Source organism: Nanorana parkeri, unplaced genomic scaffold (genome assembly GCF_000935625.1).
Source record: "Nanorana parkeri isolate BGI_ZX_2015 unplaced genomic scaffold, ASM93562v1 scaffold25, whole genome shotgun sequence".
Lineage (NCBI taxonomy): Eukaryota > Metazoa > Chordata > Amphibia > Anura > Dicroglossidae > Nanorana > Nanorana parkeri.
In genome coordinates this window covers 944,182-966,236 of record NW_017306293.1, presented here as the reverse complement: position 1 = coordinate 966,236, position 22,055 = coordinate 944,182, and the positions used below count along the sequence as shown (strand labels likewise).

The 22,055-nt window shown below is 43.5% G+C and overlaps 1 protein-coding gene across 1 annotated transcript in view; it reads right to left on the bottom strand.

Annotated features, from left to right (window-relative positions):
• Positions 1–18,310, bottom strand: part of NXF1 (nuclear RNA export factor 1) — a 39,439-nt gene extending 21,129 nt beyond the window's left edge. The window contains exons 1-3 of the mRNA XM_018565581.1: positions 18,228–18,310; positions 4,485–4,683; positions 3,436–3,577 (exon numbers count right to left, since the gene is read on the bottom strand). Of these exons, the coding sequence (XP_018421083.1) occupies positions 3,436–3,577; positions 4,485–4,683; positions 18,228–18,255 (369 nt within the window). The 5' untranslated portion in view covers positions 18,256–18,310. The remainder of the gene's footprint in view (positions 1–3,435; positions 3,578–4,484; positions 4,684–18,227) is intronic.
• Positions 18,311–22,055: the final 3,745 nt, after the last annotated feature.

Genomic DNA, 22,055 nt, shown 5'->3' with positions numbered 1-22,055 from the left:
ATCACTGCTCCACACCCCCTGCCCTGTCACTGCTCCACGGCCCCCGCCATCACCGCTCCACGTGCAATGGAGGTGCCTCACGAGCTGCCGATAGCTTTTTTTTCCTCTCATGTGAGGACTACGTCGGCGGCGCTGAGCGGCAGAGCGGTGGAGCTCCAGGTCGCCGGCCAACTACATTAGGCCTCACCTGGAGCTCCGCCCACAGCAGTGATGCGACGCTCCTCCAGCCTGCCCAGAGGACCCCAGGCATCGGGGCATTTTGACAAGTACAAGTACTTGTCAAAATGCCCTGTATCGGACCCGATTCCGATGCTAGCATCGGTATCGGAACATCCCTAATTGTTATCATTCATTAAGAGACACAGGAGTTCAGATACTGCCAGGATGTCAAAAAGCAGTCTAACTGAGGTGGGCAAACAGCAACAGCCAGAAGGCCCAACAAAACAGAACTGGGGACAGCCTGCAGCCCAAAAGCCACCTGAAGGATCCTTCGAATTGGGCAATGTAATAGCTTAAGAGGCAGAAAGGCATAGCTCAGGGCATACTGATTCCAAGGCATCACCAGGGCATCTGCTGTATGCAGCGTTGGGTCCCACATTATGAAGACAAATCTGTCCAGCTTATTGTTGAACCAAACAGCTACTAAATCCACATCCAGGAGATCTCCAATGCAGACATATGTCACAAAACACCTGATGGAGGCAATAACTGGCCAAATAGATTCCATCTGAAACTTTTGATGACATACAAAAGACGTTGAGAGACTTTAGCTGCAAGAAGGAACAAATGCTTCCATTGGTTTTAGAACTGTTAACAGGTTTGACTAAAAAAACAATTCTAATCCTGCTCACATGGTGTTCAGCTAACTACTTGTGTAACAAAACCACACACGGCCTCATATGGAGAAGGAAAAGAAACATCCATTCTCCTAGGAACACTATGTGAAACTGGGCATGATTGGTGTGCAAGGGGTTGTAGTGTCTAGTGGGCTGGTCATCAGTTTTCTATCTGGCCAGTTTTTCATGTGGCTAGTGTTACTGTCTCCTGTAGGAGGCAGTATACTCCTAGGTAGATTACCATCAAGTTGTGTCCCTCAGTGGAAAATGGAGAAATAGGATTTTGTGCTCACTGCAAAATCTTTTCATGGAGTCCATTGAAGGATAGATGAAGTCTTAAACCAATGGGCTATATTGTCACCTACAGGAGTGATCGGGCATTGGAAACAAAACATTGTAGGACATTTGTCTCTCATCTTAAAAGTTTTGGAGCCACAATACAGTAAGGCCTCATTCACACGAGAAAAGGCCGGCATGTACAGCTCTGTGCACGGCCATATCGGGCAGGACAGTTGCTGTGTGTGATTAGTACACAGTTCGTCCTTCTCTATGGGAGTGCGCGGCCATACGCCGCCCGACGCTCACCCGCCCTGCGCATCCGTGCGGGTGTCCACACTCGTAGGCTGACAGGATGGATCCTGTCTGTGTCCGAGCTGGGACACCCGCACCCGTACGGACCTGCACTTAGGGTGAGTGTAGAGCGGCGTATGGCCACGTACTCCCATAGAGAAGGACAGGGGCTGCGTACGAATCACACGCAGCACCTGTCCTTCCCGGGAGCTGCCCGATACGGCCGTGCACGGAGCTGTACATGCCGGCCTTTTCTCGTGTGAATGAGGCCTTAGCCTCAAGGTCAAAGGAATGGCCTTGAGTACTCATGGTACTCAAATTCCTCATGGCTCTTTGCAGCAGAAGCAACTGTGGGGAGATGCTTCGTCAACGCTGTGTGGTGGGAAAGGGTGTGGAGGGAGCATGACCCAGTAGAATGACCCAAGTGCTTTGTCCCACAGCATTTACACCTTCCATGGCAAAGCCAGCCAGAAACAGGAAAAATAATGCGATCAATGTAAATGAGCCAGTTCCCAATGCCTGGCCCAACTGGCCTACTCAGAGTCCTCAGAGACCAGGCAAGCACAGAGACAATACTAGTGGCTCTGGACCTGAAAAGCACTCCACAGCTAACTTAAGAACTAGTCCAGATGTGCTACGGTCCAAGATCCAGGAGAACCACACCTGATTAGCTGCAAGTGGGAAAACCACCAGAATCCGATTCTAGATTTCAGAGAAAAAGTTGCAAAAAAAAAACCCCCCACAGGTTTAGCCTTTAAAACTGCAGAATTAAAAAAGTGTGCTCATGCTCCTAGACACTATGTCTGTGAAGGTTCTCATGCATCCCGGTTATGGTATATCTGTAAAAATTAAGTCAAGGCAACTGGACTTGCAGTATTTTTCTTGAAGACGTTTCACTGGTCATCCAACCAAGACAGTCAAGTATGCATCCTAGACAGGGAGGAGGACTGGTTTAAAAGAGTTATGAAAGAGGCCATGTATGTAAAAATGGAATAGCTTGAATAGAGGTGGGGGGGGGACTTCTATTGTCTGCCACATACAATGCTGTTTTAACACCTCTCTCTGGGCAGGTTTTTAACACCTCCTAGCTCCAATTATGCAAATGAAATCAACACCTGGTTGTGACTAACATATTATATGGATTGGAGCGACATTCACCATATTTATTCCCAGAATTTTTGTACAAGTCATTCTGAATTGAGAAAGCTGGTCGGATGAACAGTGAAACGTCTTCAAGAAAAATACAGCAAGTCCAGTTGTCTTGACTAATTTTTACAGATATCTTAGGACACTAGCATAAAACTAAGGCATGATGGTATTAGGAGTGATTTTTTTATTTTCATTATGTTATTGGGTATTGAAACTGAACCCAATTTCAAGTCTAACAGAAATGTAAAAATAAAGACAAAACAACAGCATTTCTGCTAGTACATAATTGGAAATTCAAAGTGAACACATTTTATTCACAAACATTCACTTCACAAAGTGAACAACCTCTATTCCTTTAATAAATCAACCTCTGTGTCAAAGGAAATGCTGCCAATATAAAGCGCACAAGTAGAGGTGCCTAGACATACCAACAGGAGCCTCCAAAACCTTCTTGTTGCAGCTGAATTTTGGGCTATTCTGACAGAAAATAGCCCAATAGCCCAGAATAGCCTGCTCCTTACTGTCTCTTGCACATTCCTATTAGCCCATCACTATTAAAAGGAAGTCTCAGTGTCCAATGGAAATGTGCAGGAGGCTTGTAGAAGCAGACATGTGCTGGCACATTCAGGAAATGTCTAACTTCTGTGTGTCAGAATGGCAAAAGTGTCACCTGTGACAGCATGGTTTTGGAGGTTGCTGAAGGTATCTGCAAGCACCTAGGACCTACAACCAAAATACCTGAAAAAACATAAAAAGGTTTTTGTTCCCACAGCACCAAAAAAAAAAACACACGCGATAATCTTGTTCTGATATTGTTGCTGCTGGAAACATTTCAGATGTGCAGCCCAGTGTTTTATAGAACCCATTATGTTGCTCTTACCGTAATCTTAAACCAGCTGTTTCGGTCACCTCTGGCCTCAGGTCTATCATGATGGGGAACATCCCTAGCAGCATTTCCATGTGAAGCACCCCTGTCTCTTCCTTGTCTTTCATCTCTTCTCCTGCCTCCGCGATAAGGATTACTAAAAGGTGGGAGAAGAAGAAAGAACTTGGGAAAAGCAGAAGAATATTACTCTGTACTGACACTGTCGAAATCACAGTGCCAACATTTAGGCCTCATTCACACACAACGCAAGAGCAAAATTGTATATTGCATATATGCGGGCACTATATGTAATCCCAGAATGCATAATTCATAACAGATATTTTAAACAACTGTACGCACGTGCGTGCATATATGTGCGTACAATACGCAGAAATACGCTGCCCGGACGCATCTCGTTTCCATTCTGTTTTTGCGCATTTTTACGCTACGCAAATATACAGCTCCATACGCAGCTATGTGTATGGAGCCATTTGTACATACGCAGCTATGTGTATGGAATCATTTGTACATATGCAGCTATGTGTATGGAGCTCGGTGTACGCAGCTATGTGTATAGAGCCATTTATTTGCATATGCTGCATATGGGACAATGCGCGCGTACGCGCATATATACGCAGCGTATTGTAGGGTAGTGTGAATGAGGCCTAAAGTTACATAAATGGCACACTTTAAAAAATATATATATATAATTGAGGTTAAATTGTGAAAACTGACTTGTGTAAAGTACCGGTAAGCTAACATTAGGACCCAAACAATTCTCAGCTCATTAAAGGCTATCCATATCCAGAAGTCTAAAAATGCGAATTTCACAGCTATTATGCTAATACATGTGGCTTTAGCACCAAATGCCTTGCACTGTGTAAATAAACAAATCAAGAAATCCATATTCACTTTGACTTTCTTGAGCTACATGCTTGTTCTGGGTCACCTATCCAGGCAACAACAGCAATTCTCATATTTCTCTCAGTTCAAGTTTCCTTTAAACAGCCAACACTGGTAACTATCAAGCTACTAGTAATAGCTATAAAAGAAAAGGTACTCACAATCGTAAACGGGCGTTGTCATGTACATCACTCATAGCCACATCTCCATCTTCGTCATCTAGACGGGAACGAGGGTTAGGCTGGTAATTGCCACGATTCCGATGCTTTTGACCTGCTTCACTATACATTTTTGCCCGGAATGGGCCACGCCCCTTCCGCTTCTTCGGAAAGAAACCTCCACCAACCCGGTCATCATGGTCTAAAAAGTCAGGAAAAATACACAAGATCAAAAAAAAGGAAACGCATCCAGATATTCTAGTGCAAAAAAAAAAAAAATACATCCAGTTTCTTTTTTATTTGAGTTCAAAATACATTTTCTTGTTAGGCCTGGTTCCCACCTTGGCGTTTTACAGCGCGTTCCTACACGCTGTAAAACGCTCAACATGTGAAAACCAATGATTGCCTATGGGCATGGTTCCCACCTGGGCATTTTACAGCGCGTAGAACGCGCTGCAAAACACCCTACGCCCAAAGAAATACAGGAGCTTCTTTGGGGCGTTTTGCAGCGCGTTTCCATTGGTATTCCCAAGTGTGGATCGGGGGTTAACAAAGCGGTACCCCCGAGCCACACTGGGGAATACAGCGTACAGGTCTTACCTTGTCCGCGATCCCCGCTGTGTCTTCGGTGGCTGCCGACTTCCGGGTTCCGTCCCTTGCGAGCAGCCGCGTCGGGGGGGGCGGAGTGAAACAAAAAAAAACAAATTTTTGTTTTTTTTAAAAATAGAGAAAATAAAGGGAAAACAAAAAAAATATCGCCAGTGAAACGCGCGTTTCACTGAACAAAAAAACGACCTAAAAAATGAGCTAAAAAACGAGCATAAAAAAAACGCTCAGATGTGAACCCAGCCTCAGATTTATCCAAGATATGTTGCACAAATATAGAAGTCTCCGTTCACACCTAGGTGACAGCGTTTTTGATGCACGTTTTTTTGCACATAAGTTGCGTGTTTTCGTGAGCACATTTTGGCTCGATGTTAATAAGCAAACTCGTGTAAAAACACAGTAAACGCGCATTTTCAAGCGTTTCCTATTGACTCTATGGATCCAAAACAAGTTGTAATATGCCAAAAAAAAAAGCCCATGTATTCTAGAGCTGCAGCTAACGATTATTTTCAAAATCGATTAGTTAGCCGATTATTAAGTTCGATTAATCGGTTAATCGGATAAACAATATCTTTCCAGCGACAGGTGTTCTGCTTATTGCGACAGAACGCTCAGATGTGAATAGAGCCATAGAAATGAATAGGATTTTTATTGAGCGAATTGAGGGCAGGAAAAGCGCTGCAAACCCCTCAGTGTGAACCAGGCCTACTTTGCAAACACTCAAAAGTCAGAGAACACCAATAGTATTTTATAGCCCAAATTCAACAAATCATTTTATTGATCGGTCTAGTTACTAAAGTGTAAAGTTTATCATATTTGAGATTTCAGTTCAGCTCACAGGAAGTAACACGGGCGCTGCATTGCTGGCAAGATCAATATTCCAGTCTTGGAGAGAATGTTCTTAGCCTGAAAAAGGAAAACACCCACCTGACAAAGCTGTAATATATTACAGTGTTCTTTTTGGGTTTAGATATCCTTTAAGTCTTTGAAGCAAACTTTCCCTCCAAAAAGGAATGGTAAACATATGTCTAAATGGAAGTGCCGTCTGGCAGTTTAAACAACCTACGAGCAGGCTTCCAACAAGTTTCAAGTACTACTGAAGCCAGCAAGCAGCCAACAGGCAAACTAGAGCCAAAAAGGTGCTTTTAAAAAGGGGTTCTAAAGCCTCCGTTTTTTTGCCTATATCTACTACTATCAAGCAATAGATATAGGCAAAAAGTGAAGTAAAAAAAGAAGAAGATCGGATTAAGAGAGACATCATTTAACCAGTTGACATCCGCGGTGTTAAACCCCCTTCCCATCCAGGCCATTTTTAGTGCTGACATTAACATTGGGAGGAGGGGGAATGTCACTTTAACCTCATCTAAATACAAACATTTTTATATTGCATCTCACCAGTCCCCAGACATGGTAGCTGCATTCGTTTTCACTTTTCAGGCTAAAAGCATTTTCCGCAAGTACAGAAAATACCTGTAGATCCTGCCATAAATTAACTATACTTGTTACTTCCTGCGAGCTTAAAACAAAAGAACCTTATTTTCATGGTGTAAACTAGGGATGCACCGATACTTTGAGTACCAATGCCGATACTTGGCATTTTCATGAGAACTACCAGGGTTGCAGCGGTTGCAGCTGGGACCGGGCTCTGGTGCTCCACCACTGTCCTGAAATAATTTGTCGATATTGTCACATGATACTAAACAAAAATGTATCAGTACTCGTAAGTACTTGGGCAAGTACCAGTAATTGTACTCGCAAAACTGGTATTGGTGCATCCCTTTATATATTTTTATAAAAACAAAATCTTACATTAAAACAGAGGTGTACAAATCCCAGGAGCTCCGTGTGCTCATCACAAATGACAGCTGCCTCCTAACTTCTGAATGTTTCTCTAGTCTAGTCTTGGAGCTCGAAAAGTATCGGTACATGTACTTGTACCGAGTACTGTACTTGGTATCGGTGCATCCCTAGTGCAAACTACTAGTCCCATCAATCCACCATGTAAGAGAGAGGAACAAAGTCCTGTTTGCCGTCCACCAGTTGTGATGCCAAATGCTGGAGGTTATTACTGGTGTCACTGGCACCCATACAGGGAGTTATTACGGATGCTACTGAAACCAATGCTGAGGGTTATTATTGCGGCCATTGGCACCAATGCTGGAGGTTATAATTGTGGTCACAGAGACAACTGCAGGGGTTTATTTTGCCATCGCTGACACCAATGCAGGGGTTATTATTATTGGGATTCACAAGCCTGTACCTCGTCAATCAGCACCTGGCCGTCAAGTCCTGCCCACTGCTTTCTGTACTGATCCCACTGCATCTTTAAGGTGCCCATACACTGCTCGATTCTCGTACGAGAATCGGGCGAAATCCCGCGGTCGTACGAGAATCGAGCAGTGTGAACGAAGACGTGCGACCGTTTCTACTGTACCGTCGCACGTCTTTTGTCGAACCAGCATGTTCGAAAACCCGCCGAGAATCGTACGATAGCCTGCTCGTTCGATAGCTGTGGAACGGGCCGCTGTGCGCACAGTGCCCTTTCTGCATTGCGGTCATCGGAAGCCCGCCCCTCAGCGGGGTGGGCTTTCGATGATCGCAAGTACGACCTGCCCATCCAAGGTGGGCAGATCGTACGAGCTTTCAATAAGCATACGACCATCGCAAGACAAAAGTCTTGCGATGGTCGTAAGGTGTATGGGCACCTTTACATTTATACAAATTTTGAAAGCAGGGCAATACATCTATGAATTTCAAAGTATCCATACAGCTTTCTTCTTGTTAGCAGCAGCAGTGGAAAGCTTAAGCCACACCCACTCGCCAGTGTTATATTACCAACATAGAACACACAGCACAATATGCCGTTTCAAAGGTCAGCAATATTAAATGATAAAGCAAACTTTATCCAGAGCAACATTACTATATTGGATCTACTTTACATTTTTCCCATCATAAACCTCACCATGGTCTAATCTGGCTAAAGGAAACCTGGAAGCTGACACGAATGACTACCCTTTTTGAAAAGGCTAATTGCCTGGGATGTTATGTTGACTCTCTTGCATCCATATTTTGAACCAGTGACTGGGAACAAGTAGCAGAAAAGAATGTCTCACTTTTCTGTGACATGACATTGTGCATTGCTGGGAAGTTGCCTGTATTCATATTCTGCTAGCATAGGCCTTAGCGATTCATAACTACTTGTTATGAATAGCTGACCCCACCATCAAAATATCAGTAGATAAATAGTTATAAGGTTTTATCACCGTTTTCTTACTATGAGATGCTTGATGAGTAAAGGGATGCTTTTTGATGCCTTTCTAAACGCTTACTACAAGCCAAAAAAAAAAACTAAAAACGCATTTGGTTAATAGTTCTGCAAAGAGAGATCCTAGCCTGAAAAAAAAGAAAACATACCACAGCATTAAAAGAGAAATATGGGGTAAGTGTTTTTCCCCACAGTTCTCTTAAGGGTCACGGGAGGACATAAACTAGCGTCCTCCTGTGACCCAAAGCTCAGTAATCCGCGAGACCGCCGCAGCCGGGACGGATCCCGGCATTACTGTCGAGATCCACCCAGCTGCGTGAGTGACAGCTGGCTCTGCCTAGAGGGGGGAATCCCTGCAGGGAGCCGCGACTGACAGTCGCCTCCCGATTTGAGACAACCTGTGACAGCTTCATTGTCACACGTCGGCTCGAACTATGAGGATGAGTGATTTTCACTCACCTCATAGTTCTCCTCTAATTACTTTAACTGGGTATCTAATCACGCTCCTTAGCCATCTTGGAAATATGAATGTTTACCATTCCCTCATAGTACGAAGACATAGAAGAGAAAAAACATTTAAAGTGCTAAGTAACAAAGATTGTTTTTTCGCTAAACACTGGTTCAAAGTTCCTAAAGGAGGAACTTTACTTTTATCTTTGAAATAACAACAAAGGTACCTTTAGAAATGTTTACTAATGACAAAATCTACAAACAGATATAAACAGGGAAGGTTTCTAGATCTCCTTTATCTTCATGGAACACTGGCACAAGTGACCAGGACATGTGACCATGTACATCATTCCAGTGGGGGACAATGAGTTTCCCCGAGATCTCCCAGCAATGCACTGCTGATGTAACCTTCGCAGGATGCATCTTTCAGGCATGGGCACTAATGTGCAAGAGGACCAGGAAGTGGAAAAACAAGAATTGTAAAAGACAAATGTTTTAATATACAGTCCTGGCCAAACGTTTTGAGAATGACACAAATATTAATTTTCACAAAGTCTGCTGCTTCAATGTTTTAAGATCTTCTTGTCAGATGTTACTATGATATACTGACGTATACACTGAGTGGCCAGATTATTATGACCACCCCATCAGTACTTCGTTGGGCCACGAGATGTTGAAAGGTGATGCGAGGAATCTGACACTGCACTGTTGCCCTTCTGTTGTCTTGTACCAGTCTTGCCACTCTCCGCTCTGCCCTAACATTGACTAGTCGCTGACGGCCACAATTCACACGTTCAGACCCAGATTTTCGGCTGACAGTCCAGTCTTTAAACACTTTAACAACAGCTGCTCTTGAACATTTAATGAATTCTGCTGTTTTGCTGATACTCGCTCCATTGCTTGAGCACCAACAATCATCCCACGTTCAAAGGCTGTTAAATCGCGTTGTTTACCCATATCTTCAGAAAAAAAATCACTACTACTGTCGTGGTAAACAACCTGCTTCCCTATTTATAATGGTCTGGCCCACTAGCAACTTCAGCGCAAAATTATAGCTAATTAGCCTACAAACGTCAGGTGGTCATAATAATCTGGCCACTCAATGTAATTACAAGCATTTCGTAAGTGTCAAAGGCTTTTATTGACAATTACATTAAGTTTATACAAAGAGTCAATATTTGCAGTGTTGACCCTTCTTATCCAAGACCTCTGCAATTCGCCCTGGCATGCTGTCAATCAACTTCAGGACCACATCCTGACTGACGGCAGCCCATTCTTGCATAATCAATGCTTGGAGCTTGTCATAATTTGTGGGGGGATTGACCACACATTCTCAAAATGGGATTAAGGTCCTGGCCATGGACCCAAAATTTTGATATTTTGTTCCTCAAGCCACTTAGTTTTCACTTTTGCCTTATGGCAAGGTACTCCATCATGCTGGAAAAGGCATTGTTCGTCACCAAACTGTTCTTGAATGGATAGGAGTAGTTGCTCTTGGAGGATGTTTTTGAACCATTCTTTATTCATGGCTGTGTTCTTAGGCAAAATTGTGAGTGAGCCCCCATACCCTTGGCTGAGAAGCAACACCACACATGAATGGTCTCAGGATGCTTTACTGTTGGCATGACACAGGACTGATGGTAGCGCTCACGTTTTCTTCTCTGGGACAAGGTATTTTTCTAATGTCCCAAACAATCAGAAAGGGGATTCATCAGAGAAAATGACTTTACCCCAGTCCTTAGCAGTCCAATCCCTGTACCTGCAGAATATTTGTCTGTCCCTGATGTTTTTCCTGGAGAGAAGTGGCTTCTTTGCTGCCCTTCTTGACACCAGGCCATTCTCCAAAAGTCATTGCCTCACTGTGCGTGCAGATGCACTCACAGTTGCCTGCTGCCATTCCTGAGCAAGCTCTGCACTGGTGGTGCCCCGATCCCGCAGCTGAATCAACTTTAGGAGACGGTCCAGGGGCTTGCTGGACTTTCTTGGGCACCCTGAAGCCTTCTTCACAACAATTGAACCTCTCTCCTTGAAGTTCTTGATGATCCGATAAATGGTTGATTTAGGTGTAATCTTAGTAGCAGCATCATCCTTGCCAGAGAAAACCTTTTTGTGCAAAGCAATAATGACGGCACATGTTTCCTTGCAGGTAACCATGGCTATCAGAGGAAGAACAATGATTTTCAGTACAACCCTCCTTTTAAAGCTTCCAGTCTGTTATTCTAAAGCTGGCCATTAAAATCTCGTACGATCTGCCCATCTTGGACAGGCAGATCGTACTTGCGATCATCGCAAGCCCTCCCCGCTGAGGGGAGGGCTTCCGATGATTCCAATGCTGAGCGGGCAGTGTGCGCTTGCGCACACCAGCCCCTTCGGCATTTGTCTTCCGAGTACGCCACTAACCCGCCAAAAATCGTACGATATTCGGCAGGTTTTCAAGCGTGCTCTGAAGACAAAAGACTTGCAACCTTTCAGTAGAAGCAGTCACACGCCTTCCATACACCTGCCGACTATCGTTCAATAATCGGCAGGTGAATGGGCACCTTAACTCATTCAGCATGACCGAGTGGTCTCCAGCCTTGTCCTTGTCAACACTGACACCCGTGTTAACGAGAAAATCACTGACATGATGTGAGCTGCTCCTTTTGTGGCAGGGCCGAAATGCTTTGGAAATGTTTTTTTGGGGATTAAGTTCATTTTCATGGCAAAGAGGGACTTTGGAATTATTTGCAATTGATCTGATCACTCTTCATAACATTCTGGACTGGAGTATATGCAAATTGCCATCATACAAACTGAAGCAGCAGACTTTTTTGAAAATATGTGTGACATTTCAAAACTTTTGGCCATGACTGTAAGATGATTTCACATCAGCATGCAGAGCTGCATGTGGAGGTGATTTTTAGTGAAAGGGGGTAAAGGTCCGCTTTAAGTGGAGTTATAAATAGGACCACATTTTCTCTTTGTTGCAGACTGTTACACAGTGATTTAAATGCTCCAGATAAGGTGTGTTGGCATATTAAACACTTTTAACCATTACTGCTATCACTACCATTTCCAAACAAGTCATTATAGAAACAAGCCTCTGCGTGTCCTTGGTTTCTTTATCATATGCCCATGACATTGAGTAGCTGAATACGATGAAAGCTTTAGAAGTGAAGTCAGGTGGAACACACAGGAGACGTCCTCAGCCACTGACTCGGTTGCCAAAACAACTACAACACAAACAGAGTAAGCTTCCTCTGAGATAACCCATAGGTTGTCTGCAGCCTATGGAAATCACTTGGGAATAATGTAAAAGTAAAAAACACAGAGAGAGAGAGAGAAGCATAATCTGTAGGTCTTCAACCCCCTATCTTTTCTCCTTAAAATGGACATTTACACTCTCAAATCAAATTCTGCCAATGCATCCCTTTGTATGATAATTATTAATGACTGACATGTCAGGTTTAAAATGCTGTGATTATGAAATACTTACCACTAGCAGAGCATTCACTTCCTGCTTAGAAAGTGCAAAACGACATCAGTTTGCCAACGCAATGCACACTGGGATTGTCTTATCAGCAGATCATTGCTGGCAGATCTCATCTGTAATCTCAGGAAAAAGCATTTTTTTTTAAATCCCTGAGATGATGTGCATGGTCACATGTCCCAGAAATCCAGGAAGTAATAGAAGAGCGAGTAATCTGCCCTTAATAAACGTGGCCACTGTCAGAAGACTGGGAAATTAATAGAGAAATAAAGGTATGCAAAGAATACAAAGACGGCAATTATGTAGAAGTATGTGTTAGTACAGGGCTCAAAATTTCAAGTCCTAAGCTACTAGCCAGGCCTGAAAAGTTACTCGCCACCAGTTGCCCCACCTAACCCCTACCCTGCCCCGGCCTTAACTCCGCCAGATCAGCGGTGTGACGCAGAGTATAAAGATCAGTAACAATGCACAGTACAGAAGTCAGTGGTGCAATACAGAATACAGGAGGCCAGCAATGTTATATAATAGAAAACCAGCCTTACCGGAAAAAGTAGTAAACCTGCAAAGCAGGTGGGTGCTTGTAGCGACCACGGATGGAACCGTGAGGAATATAGAAGTAGTAAAAATTGTCACCAGCACACAATATTTACAGCAAAAAGTCCTTTAATGACAAATTGCCATTCAGTACAAGCGCTTTCGGGGTCTATGAAGTACCCCTTCATCAGGCTCATTTTTCAGAGCCGCCTCTCTGAATGGAGCTGAAGCGGCCAGGACGAAAGAGAGTGAGTGCAGAGAGCTAGCTCCGGCTGTGGATGGAACACTATTTATTTTAAAGATCTGGGTAGAGGTCCGCTTTACCTCAAAGCAGCTGCAAGTAACAAACTTCCTCAGAAAGCACTTGTCCGCCTTTTGAACAAAATTATTTCTTTTTTCTGTTTTACAGCCTACAGTTTTCTTACAAAATAATTATAGGACTGTACTAAGTGACAATCACATATCTGGTTTATGAATCACTTTTCTTGTTTAGTATACTTTAAATAGTGGAGTGAATGTCACAGAGGCGTTGACCAGGCAGAACCAGTCACAGACTGAAGTACAAAAGACTGACTCAGCAGCTAAGGTTTATCTGTATAAGTAGGTTGTGTTATATAAAAAGGGATTCATTGAAATATAAAAGAGACACAGCCACTTATACACACACAAGGAATGGCACTCTGCCCTCATTTAATCACGAGATCCACCTGGTAGCACGTTCTTGTCACAGAGGCAACATTAGCTGGCACTGACACGTAATTTAATATTACATTTGAAATGATTTCACAGCTAACACACCAATATCTCAATACCACACTGAAAACTGTCAGCTCATGGAGGTCTTATGGTGTTTAGAGAGCCTCTCTCAAAGAAGATAAAGGGGTCAATTCACAACGCTTTTTTTCCCTGATTTTGCTGTTATTGAATAGATATTGCATGATATTTAAGCTTGTGCAATTGACCAATTAACATCTCTGAAGTAATATTTTATCATGAAACTCGTTATTTAACGTTGCAATCCTTATTTTAACAAGCCTAATCGTTAAAGGAGAACTATGAGGCGAGTGCTTTTCACTCACCTCATAGTAGGGCTGCAACAACTAATCGACATAATCGATTATAATCGATGATTGAAAAAGTTGTCAACTTTTTCAATTATTTCAGTATACCTGAGTATATACTGAGCTTAGGGTAACGGGAGGACGCTAGTTTGTGTCCTCCCGTTACCCTAAGGAGAACTATGGGGAAAAACACTGACCCCATAGTTCTCCTTTAAATATGTACAGAAATGCAATTCACAAAGATTTTTCGGCCATTTATCGACTGTTAGACAATCGTTACATAAGCACTTCCTTCAGAGTGTCGTTATTTTCTGCTCTGAGACAGATTTGTGAGGTGAAATTATAACTTCTGGTAGTGGAGTCTCTTTTTTGCGGCAGAGGGACCTTTCCACACCAAGAAACTTGTATATCTATTAAAAGGAGAACTATGAGATGAGTGATTTCCACTCACCTCATAGTTCTATCATCATTTAACGTGTCAGAGTTCCTATGTCATTAAATGTCCTTGTAGGTTATATTACATTTGGGAAACAATGCAGAATTGAAAGGGCCGCATATAGCCAGACATAAATATGCGTTAAGGGACACAAAAAAAAGTGGATTGGCCACTGGTGAGACATTTTGTTGATTATAGCCATGCAGTGTGACAGTTAAGATTCACTCCCTAGGCCATGAAGAAGTGGCAATAAGGAGCAAATGTGTTAAGGAGCAAATGTGTTAAGGAGCAAATGTGTTAAGGAGCAAATGTGTTAAGGAGCAAATGTGTTAAGGAGCAAATGTGTTAAACTACACGGGTGGAGTGTGGAATGTGATGGGTGTCATTCTGATGTGCCTAACACAAGAGAAGAGATGTGGGAAACGTACGTGTTAAATTGTAACAAAGTATCAGATTACCACCTGTGTTTAAAAGAAAATGAGAGAAACACGTGTATGTTTATGCATCACTTTTGGACTTAAAGGAGAACTATGAGGTGAGTGCTTTTCTCTCACCTCATAGTTCTAGCCGACCTGCGACAATGAGACTGTCAAAGGTCGGCTCAGTAGATCGGGAAGTGAGTGAAAACATACCGGCGTTCACTCACTTCTCGATCCTGTCACTGCTCTCTGCGGTGACAGTGGAGGGGCTGGATTCCCCCTTCTCCACTCCGATCCTCCAGTCCTGACCGGCGGAACGTACGGAGGAGGGGGCGGGTACAGCTGGCTCTGCCTCTAGATAGGCAGAGCCAGCTGTCACTCACACAGCTGGGCAGATCCAGACATAATTGTCGGGATCCGCTTCAGCACCTCAGTATACCGCGAGCAGTGGCTCGCGTTATACTGCGGCGTCTCAGTATACCGTGAGCTGTAGCTCGCGGTATACTGAGCTTAGGGTGACGGGAGGATGCTAGTTTGTGTGCTCCCGTTACCCTAAGGAGAACTATGGGGAAAAGCCCTAACCCCATAGTTCTCCTTTAAGAAGTATGCGTGGTTCGAAACTGTTGCCGATACTGCATCATGTCATGATAATTTTGTAAGTGGACATTAACCACTTGCCGTCCGCCCGTTGTAAAAAAACGGACGGACGGTTTTTTATCATTTAATATAGGGGATTTTTCCTTAATATAGTAAAAAAATAAAACCCCCAGTGGTGATTAAATACCACCAAAAGAAAGCTCTATCTGTCCTCAAAAAAGGGTATAAAATTCATTTCAGTACAGCTTTACATGACGGAATAAATGTCAGTCAAAGTACCGCAGCGCTAAATACTGAAAAATGGCCTGGATGGGAAGGAGGTTTAACACCGCTGATGTTAACTGGTTAAACAAAAATAGATCAATCATGTTTTAATCGTTCTAATTATGTTTTATAATATGCGATATTAATAAATGAATTTATATATCTTTTATATTAAGAGAGTTATAGTATTTCTTAAAAGCCCCCTCCCTTTTCGGTATTTGCACACCCTAAAGTGGAATTTACTTCACATAGCTTTCAAGGATTCATAATAATTTTGGATTAACAAAGAAGATGGAGTGCTGCAACACCTGGACTTTTTTTTTTTTACTTTATACTGTACAAGGAATTGTAGACAGGTTCCTGTGTTGACGGCACCGCTTATAAAGAAGCTGGATTTATATATAATCTCAATCAATTAGGTGCTCTGCACTGCAGCTTCTTTAGAAGCGGTGCCGTCAACACAGGAACCCATCTACAATTCCTTATACAGTATATATTAAAAAAAAGTCCAGGTGTTGCAGCACTCATTCTTCTTTGTTGAAGTGTACATGTTTACAAAATTCAACCATACTCAAAAAAAAAATATATATATATATACGAGTAGAGTTGTATTTTGTAAACATGTAAACTTCAACAGTTTTAATAAAGTTGTTTACATACAACAGTGCAATCTGTTGAAATCCCATAATTTGTAGGCACTGTTCTCCCAGAATGCATTCAACGTATTTTAACACCTTAGGGGCTTGTACACACGATTTCCGGACCAGATCTGGAGTCTGCTGTGCTTGTTCCCATGGCTCTTCTCTCCCCTCACACTTCCTGTCACTTAGTAAGAGCCGTGCACATTGATTCAGGTCACATGCACATCTTTATTTGCATACAACTCCTATGAGGCCGAGAGGAATCGTCTCTCACTACACACTGCTGCCTTCACCCCCCAGTTGTGGCTGGAGAAAAATAAAATTGGATTTTGGAGCATTTAGAGCTGAACAATGACAAAATAAGGTACACAGTCATTGATTATATAGAATAAGTTATTTTTATGTTTTAATTTTTGAGTTTAGTGTCCCCTTAACTTCTTTCTGCTTAGAAAAAAAAACAAAAAAACGGTGTTCCCAAATATTTAAACAGCGGATATAAATCCAATACTTTTTTTATAGGGATGCACCGATACCGGGTTTTCAGTATCGCGTACCGATATTGTTTTTTCTGTAGTTGTCGATACTGAGTACCTATGCCATGTGCCCCGATTATCAGGAAGTCGGGCGGCAGATCATGACCCGTCACCCGGCTTCCTGATTGCCTGTGAAGCCGGTGTTCTAGCGAAAGAACATCCGCTTCACTTTCTGGAGGCTACCTGGCTTCCTGTCCAATCAGGGAGCTGGGCGGTGAGTCATGAGGTGCCATCTGGCTTCCTGATTGGTCAGGAAGCCAGGCTGCCTAGCAACAAGTGAAGCCAGCTTCCTAACCAATCAGGAAGCCAGGCGGGACATCATGACCCGCCTCCTAGCTTTCTGTTTGGGTAGGAAGCCATCTTCTGTTTGGGAAGGAACCCGGCTCCATGCTCCGTCGGCACTGCTGGTAAGAGGGAGATCCCCCTCTGACTGGAGGTTCCGGTATCGGAGCATTTGGGTGGGTACCAGTACCAATGCATCCCTACTTTTTTTTATAGTTTTAAATTGTGAGGGGAAAGGTTAGAACCCCGTCAGGTTCTTTCATTGCTGTTGGCAAGGGCCGCTATATTTGTCGTGGTGACCTGTGATATCAGGACTGAACATGTCGGCAATTCAAAATGTTACAAATGTCACCAGGACAGAAATTGAGTCTTCAATGGGGACACTTGTTTTGACAGATCCCCCAATTTGGAATCACTTCCTCTTCCTTTTGTGTCTCCAGAACAGGAAGTAAATCTCCCCCAGAAAAAGTAAAATAAAAAAAACAGACAAGATAAATCCCCAACAGATAAAGCCGTATGGTTTAGGGGTTAAAAATCCCTATTGGGCTCTTTTTTTGCCATCAGTGTCCTATAAAGGAGAGTTTGCTTAACTTCCTGTCCCATAAAGACAACAGGGTGCAAATGGAAAACTCTCTAAAGTGATGGAGCTGAACAATGACAAAGTGTCAATGACAATGACAAGTGTCTCCTTCGGAAGATTATACCTTCATTTTTTATTTCAGTGGCAAATTCAAAATATTTTACTTCCCCTTACTTTCAGTTCTGATGACAATGAGAACCAGGACAAATAGGGTGAATCTCCCCAAGAGGCACAAAGATAATAACCTGACAGGGGCTCTTAACCCTTACCCACTCTATCCAAAAAATTAAAACAAAAAAAGTCCTCAGTAGCTTTACATACTCAATGCAAGATTTCCGGGATATTTAGTCATTACAATTATATACATAAGCTTTAGATTGTATCCAGAAAGCAGAATCAAGCGACTAGCTCTTATATTACATATATCAGTGCAACAACACTACAAGTCCCAGCAGCCTCCCTATATACCGTATCCGCCTACACAGCAAACCAACACGGTTATAATACACATAAAGATGTCTGTGATGTAAAGTTCGTGACTATAATAGTTTGTAATCACCCTGAACTCTTATTTAATAAACAACTCATCGCAACAAACAAGCCACTTACCGATATAGCTCCGGCCACCTTCCGCCATCTTTACCTCGCTCGAATACAGGCCTTTGCGTCACTTCCCCGAGGGAGAGTCCGCCCAAACCTTTTCCACAAATCACCGGGGCAACTAGCCAGAAGTGACGCATGGCCCAATGACAACGAGGCCGCCCTGAACACTAGAGGACGATAGGCGGCTCGCTGCTTGTCTCCATTAGAGAGCCTATGTGTGTAGAGCGGGCTTCCCCTACTTCTGTCTTCCATGTTGTATACAGAAGCTGTGGGAACTGGCGGGGGTTTTACTTGCTGGGTACTTTCGTTATGATAGGGGATTTTTCAGCGTCATTAAAATCAGCTTTCATAAACGTCAAACTAAACATGGCCAGAATTATGGCCAATACTTTAATTGTGTGCGAGTGTTTCCGGGCACTCCTATTTTTTTCTCTCATGATAACGTTACCTCTCACTTCAGACACTCCACTGTCCTTTTTTATGTGTCTACTAAACAGTAATTACAGTTGTTGATGTTTGCGCTCTCAGTTTTTTATTTAACATCTATCTATCTATCTATCTATCTATCTATCTATCTATCTATCTATCTATCTATCTAATCTATTTTCTGATTTGTTAAGAAAAGGATTGAGGTTTAGTGTTCTAGGGTTTTACTTTTTCTTTTTGGGGCGGGGCGTATATTTTTATTTACTGTGCTAGGGCCTTTTTTTCCTTGACTTTTTTAGGGGGGGTGCTCAGTGGTGTACCCTTCGGGGCAGCGCATCACGCATACTTGTGCAATAAAGTAATGTGCATCAAAGCGCCACATATTTTCCCCCCATTATTATTTTCACCATTATTACCATAGCTACGTGGAATAATTACCTGCTGATTGGGAGAGCTTCTTGTCCCTGGACGCAGAAAGATTGCGTCCTGCAACAAGCATCTTTCCCGATCCGCAGGTAATCGTTCCATATACCATTACATGCGAGCAGCCACAGACAGATAAGTCCGTTGTGCCCATGCAGGTTAATGACAAGGCTGACCATGGCCGCATCTGTCCATGACTGACCACATGTAATCGCATCTGTACAGACCCACATGGGATTCCTGCCGCAAGAATCCGCAGACGCACATAAAAGCCTACTGTGCATGAGGCCTAAGAGCCCATTCACACCAGGGCGGTTACGGATCACCGTGCTCATCTCAAAACGGAGGTTTGTGGAGTTTCAGCGCTGAAACGCAATTAAAACCCATAGGTTCCATAGATAGCTGTATGGAAAACGCACTGCTCAGCAGGGCAAAAATAGTGCAGGGAGCAGTTTGGGCGGTGGCGGTTTAGTTTGCATGGACCCGTGTGATCGCATGAACGGTCCCCATAGCAATGTATGGGATCGTTCATGTCGGCGGATCTGTGCGGCCGAACCACCATGGTGTGAACAAGGTCTTAAAGGGGTTCTAAACCCTCCGGTTTTTTTGCCTATATCTACTGCTAGCAAGCTAGTAGAGAGGAGGAAAGTTCTGAGGGAGAGGCAGAACAGCTGCAAGGGAGGATTTTGTCCAGGGCCAGTTTACAGAGTACCTGTCCTAATCCATTTGGCTGCACTGCCCCAGATTTGAAGGCCCTGTCTGCAGAGCTCTGCAGTGTGGGCCTTTTTTTACTTATCTATTGCCGACAGCTCCACATGCATGAGGAAACACATAATTGTGCACCACACAGCTCAGTGAGAGCAGCACCTCAATGGCCTCTGCACTCCTCTTCCTCCTTGTTCCTCACTTTCTGCCACTTCCTTCCCTTCAGAGCATTTTTTTACTACATCTGGTCTAGCAGAGTGGGATACTAAAGTGGCTTGCAAAAGTATTCACCCTCCTTGACATACCCAACCCTGATCTGTACTTCTCAACAACGTTGTCCCTGACCTGTTTGGAGAGCTCCTTGGTCTTTATGGTGCTGCTTGCTTGGTGGTGCCCCTTGCTCAGTGGTGTTGCAGACTCTGGGGACTTTCAGTTGTATATATACTCAGATTATGTGACACTTAGATTGCACACATGTGGTAATGCAACAAAATAGGATAAATGCCAAGGGGGGTGAATACCTTTGTAAGCCACTGTACATATCCTTCACACTGGGTCAATCTTCTGGCAGCTGGAGATGATAGAGAAAGGGGCGCACTGCTGGAGTTGGTGGTGCCGCCACATGCATTGTCAGTCACCTGTACCCCCTCCTTCTCATTGGCCTCATCCCCTGGCACCTCTAAACCAGCAGCCCCCCTCCCAAACAACCCAGAGCATATGCAACATCCAAGGATAAATGTTGCCGTGCTGTGAAGAAGTGCACATGCCTAAAGTACAGGAGCCATACTGAATCAGAGCTGCTGGCATGACTCCATGCCATCTTAAGCCAGGCAAGGTTGTGTGTGACACTAGCACTAACCTGCTGTCTGCCCTTTGCCAGCACAAATTTACACATGTACCTTGCCTGGCACATGTCCTACACCAGGTGGTGCAGTGGTTCATCAACAAGTTCATGGATTCCAGGAGGTCCAGAAGGATTTCTGGCAACTTTGGGCTCTCAGACCCAGCGAGTGTGTGCCTGCCAAAAATGTAACGCCAACTCAAGCTACCTGCCAACCACCTCATCTATATAAAGCCCATGCTGTGGAACTATGGGATGATGGTGTTCTTTTCTCCACATCATTTTGGCACCTTTTGAAGAGAAAACCAAAATGGTTAGCCAAGGATTAGTGATACAGTCCCTCTTGTGTACACTCTGTGGCCTGATATACCGGGCACTGGAGGCAACGGCAGGAGGATGAAGAGGACTTGCTGCAGTCTCAGGGCCAGCAGAATACTTTGCCTACTGCCTCCATCCCTCTGAGGCAAAAGCACTAGGAAGAATAGGAGGAGGAGAGTCAGGGTGATGGCGATGTGGAGGAGGAAATGGGCAGGCTTCAAGGGGGACATTTCTGCCCTCTCAAACCCCAGGGGTTGTATGGGTGGGCTGAGATTTGGGTCAGGAAAGAGAGAGACCACAGTTCGGTGGACACCCTATTAGATCCCAAGTACAAGTGTAAAAAAGATAATCTGCTACCATCCCAGATCACCTCAAGGCTTGTCACCTGTTCTGATGCTCCAGCACTCAAAAATATTAAAACATTTTTTATTACATTAGAAAATAAGACTATTGCATTTCAGATAATATATTATAATGTTTATTCCAAGATAAAAGCTGTCTCATCTCTCCCTCTTATATTGCAGTCTAACCAAGTTGCTTACATACTGTCCAGTCACTAAACAATATTTGTGGTTACTGTTCCTCAAATATTACAATCTAAAGATTATTTCAAGATAAATTCTGCCTTGGCTCTCCGTCTTACATTGTAATCTTACCATTCTGGATTTACAAATATGTTTTATACCATAAAGAGGATTTAAATCAGTTAAAGAAGAACTCCAGCAAAAACATTTATTAACCCTTGCAGTGGAGCTACCCCCATACTGCAAGGGTTACCTGCTTGTTTTTGTCTAAGTTAAAAAAGTTATATTCACCCGATGCCCTGAGCCGGCTGCTTTTCAGGCCAGTCCTTCCAGCCTCTTTCTCTCTCCTCTGCACCTGTCTAAGGTCTTGTAAATTATCACGTCTATACAAAGTGTATAGACGCGAGGACGCTGAGAAATATTCCAGTGCTGCAGCGGAGGAGGAGACAGGCTGGAGGGAGAGCTGTGGCAGCTGGCCAGCTCGGAGCTTCGGGTGAGTATAAATTTATTTTAATGAAATCGTGTAAAAGATGAGCGCACTATAGAGGATGAGAAAGTTCAAAGAGCCAAAAGGAATGGTATATTGACAGGCCACAA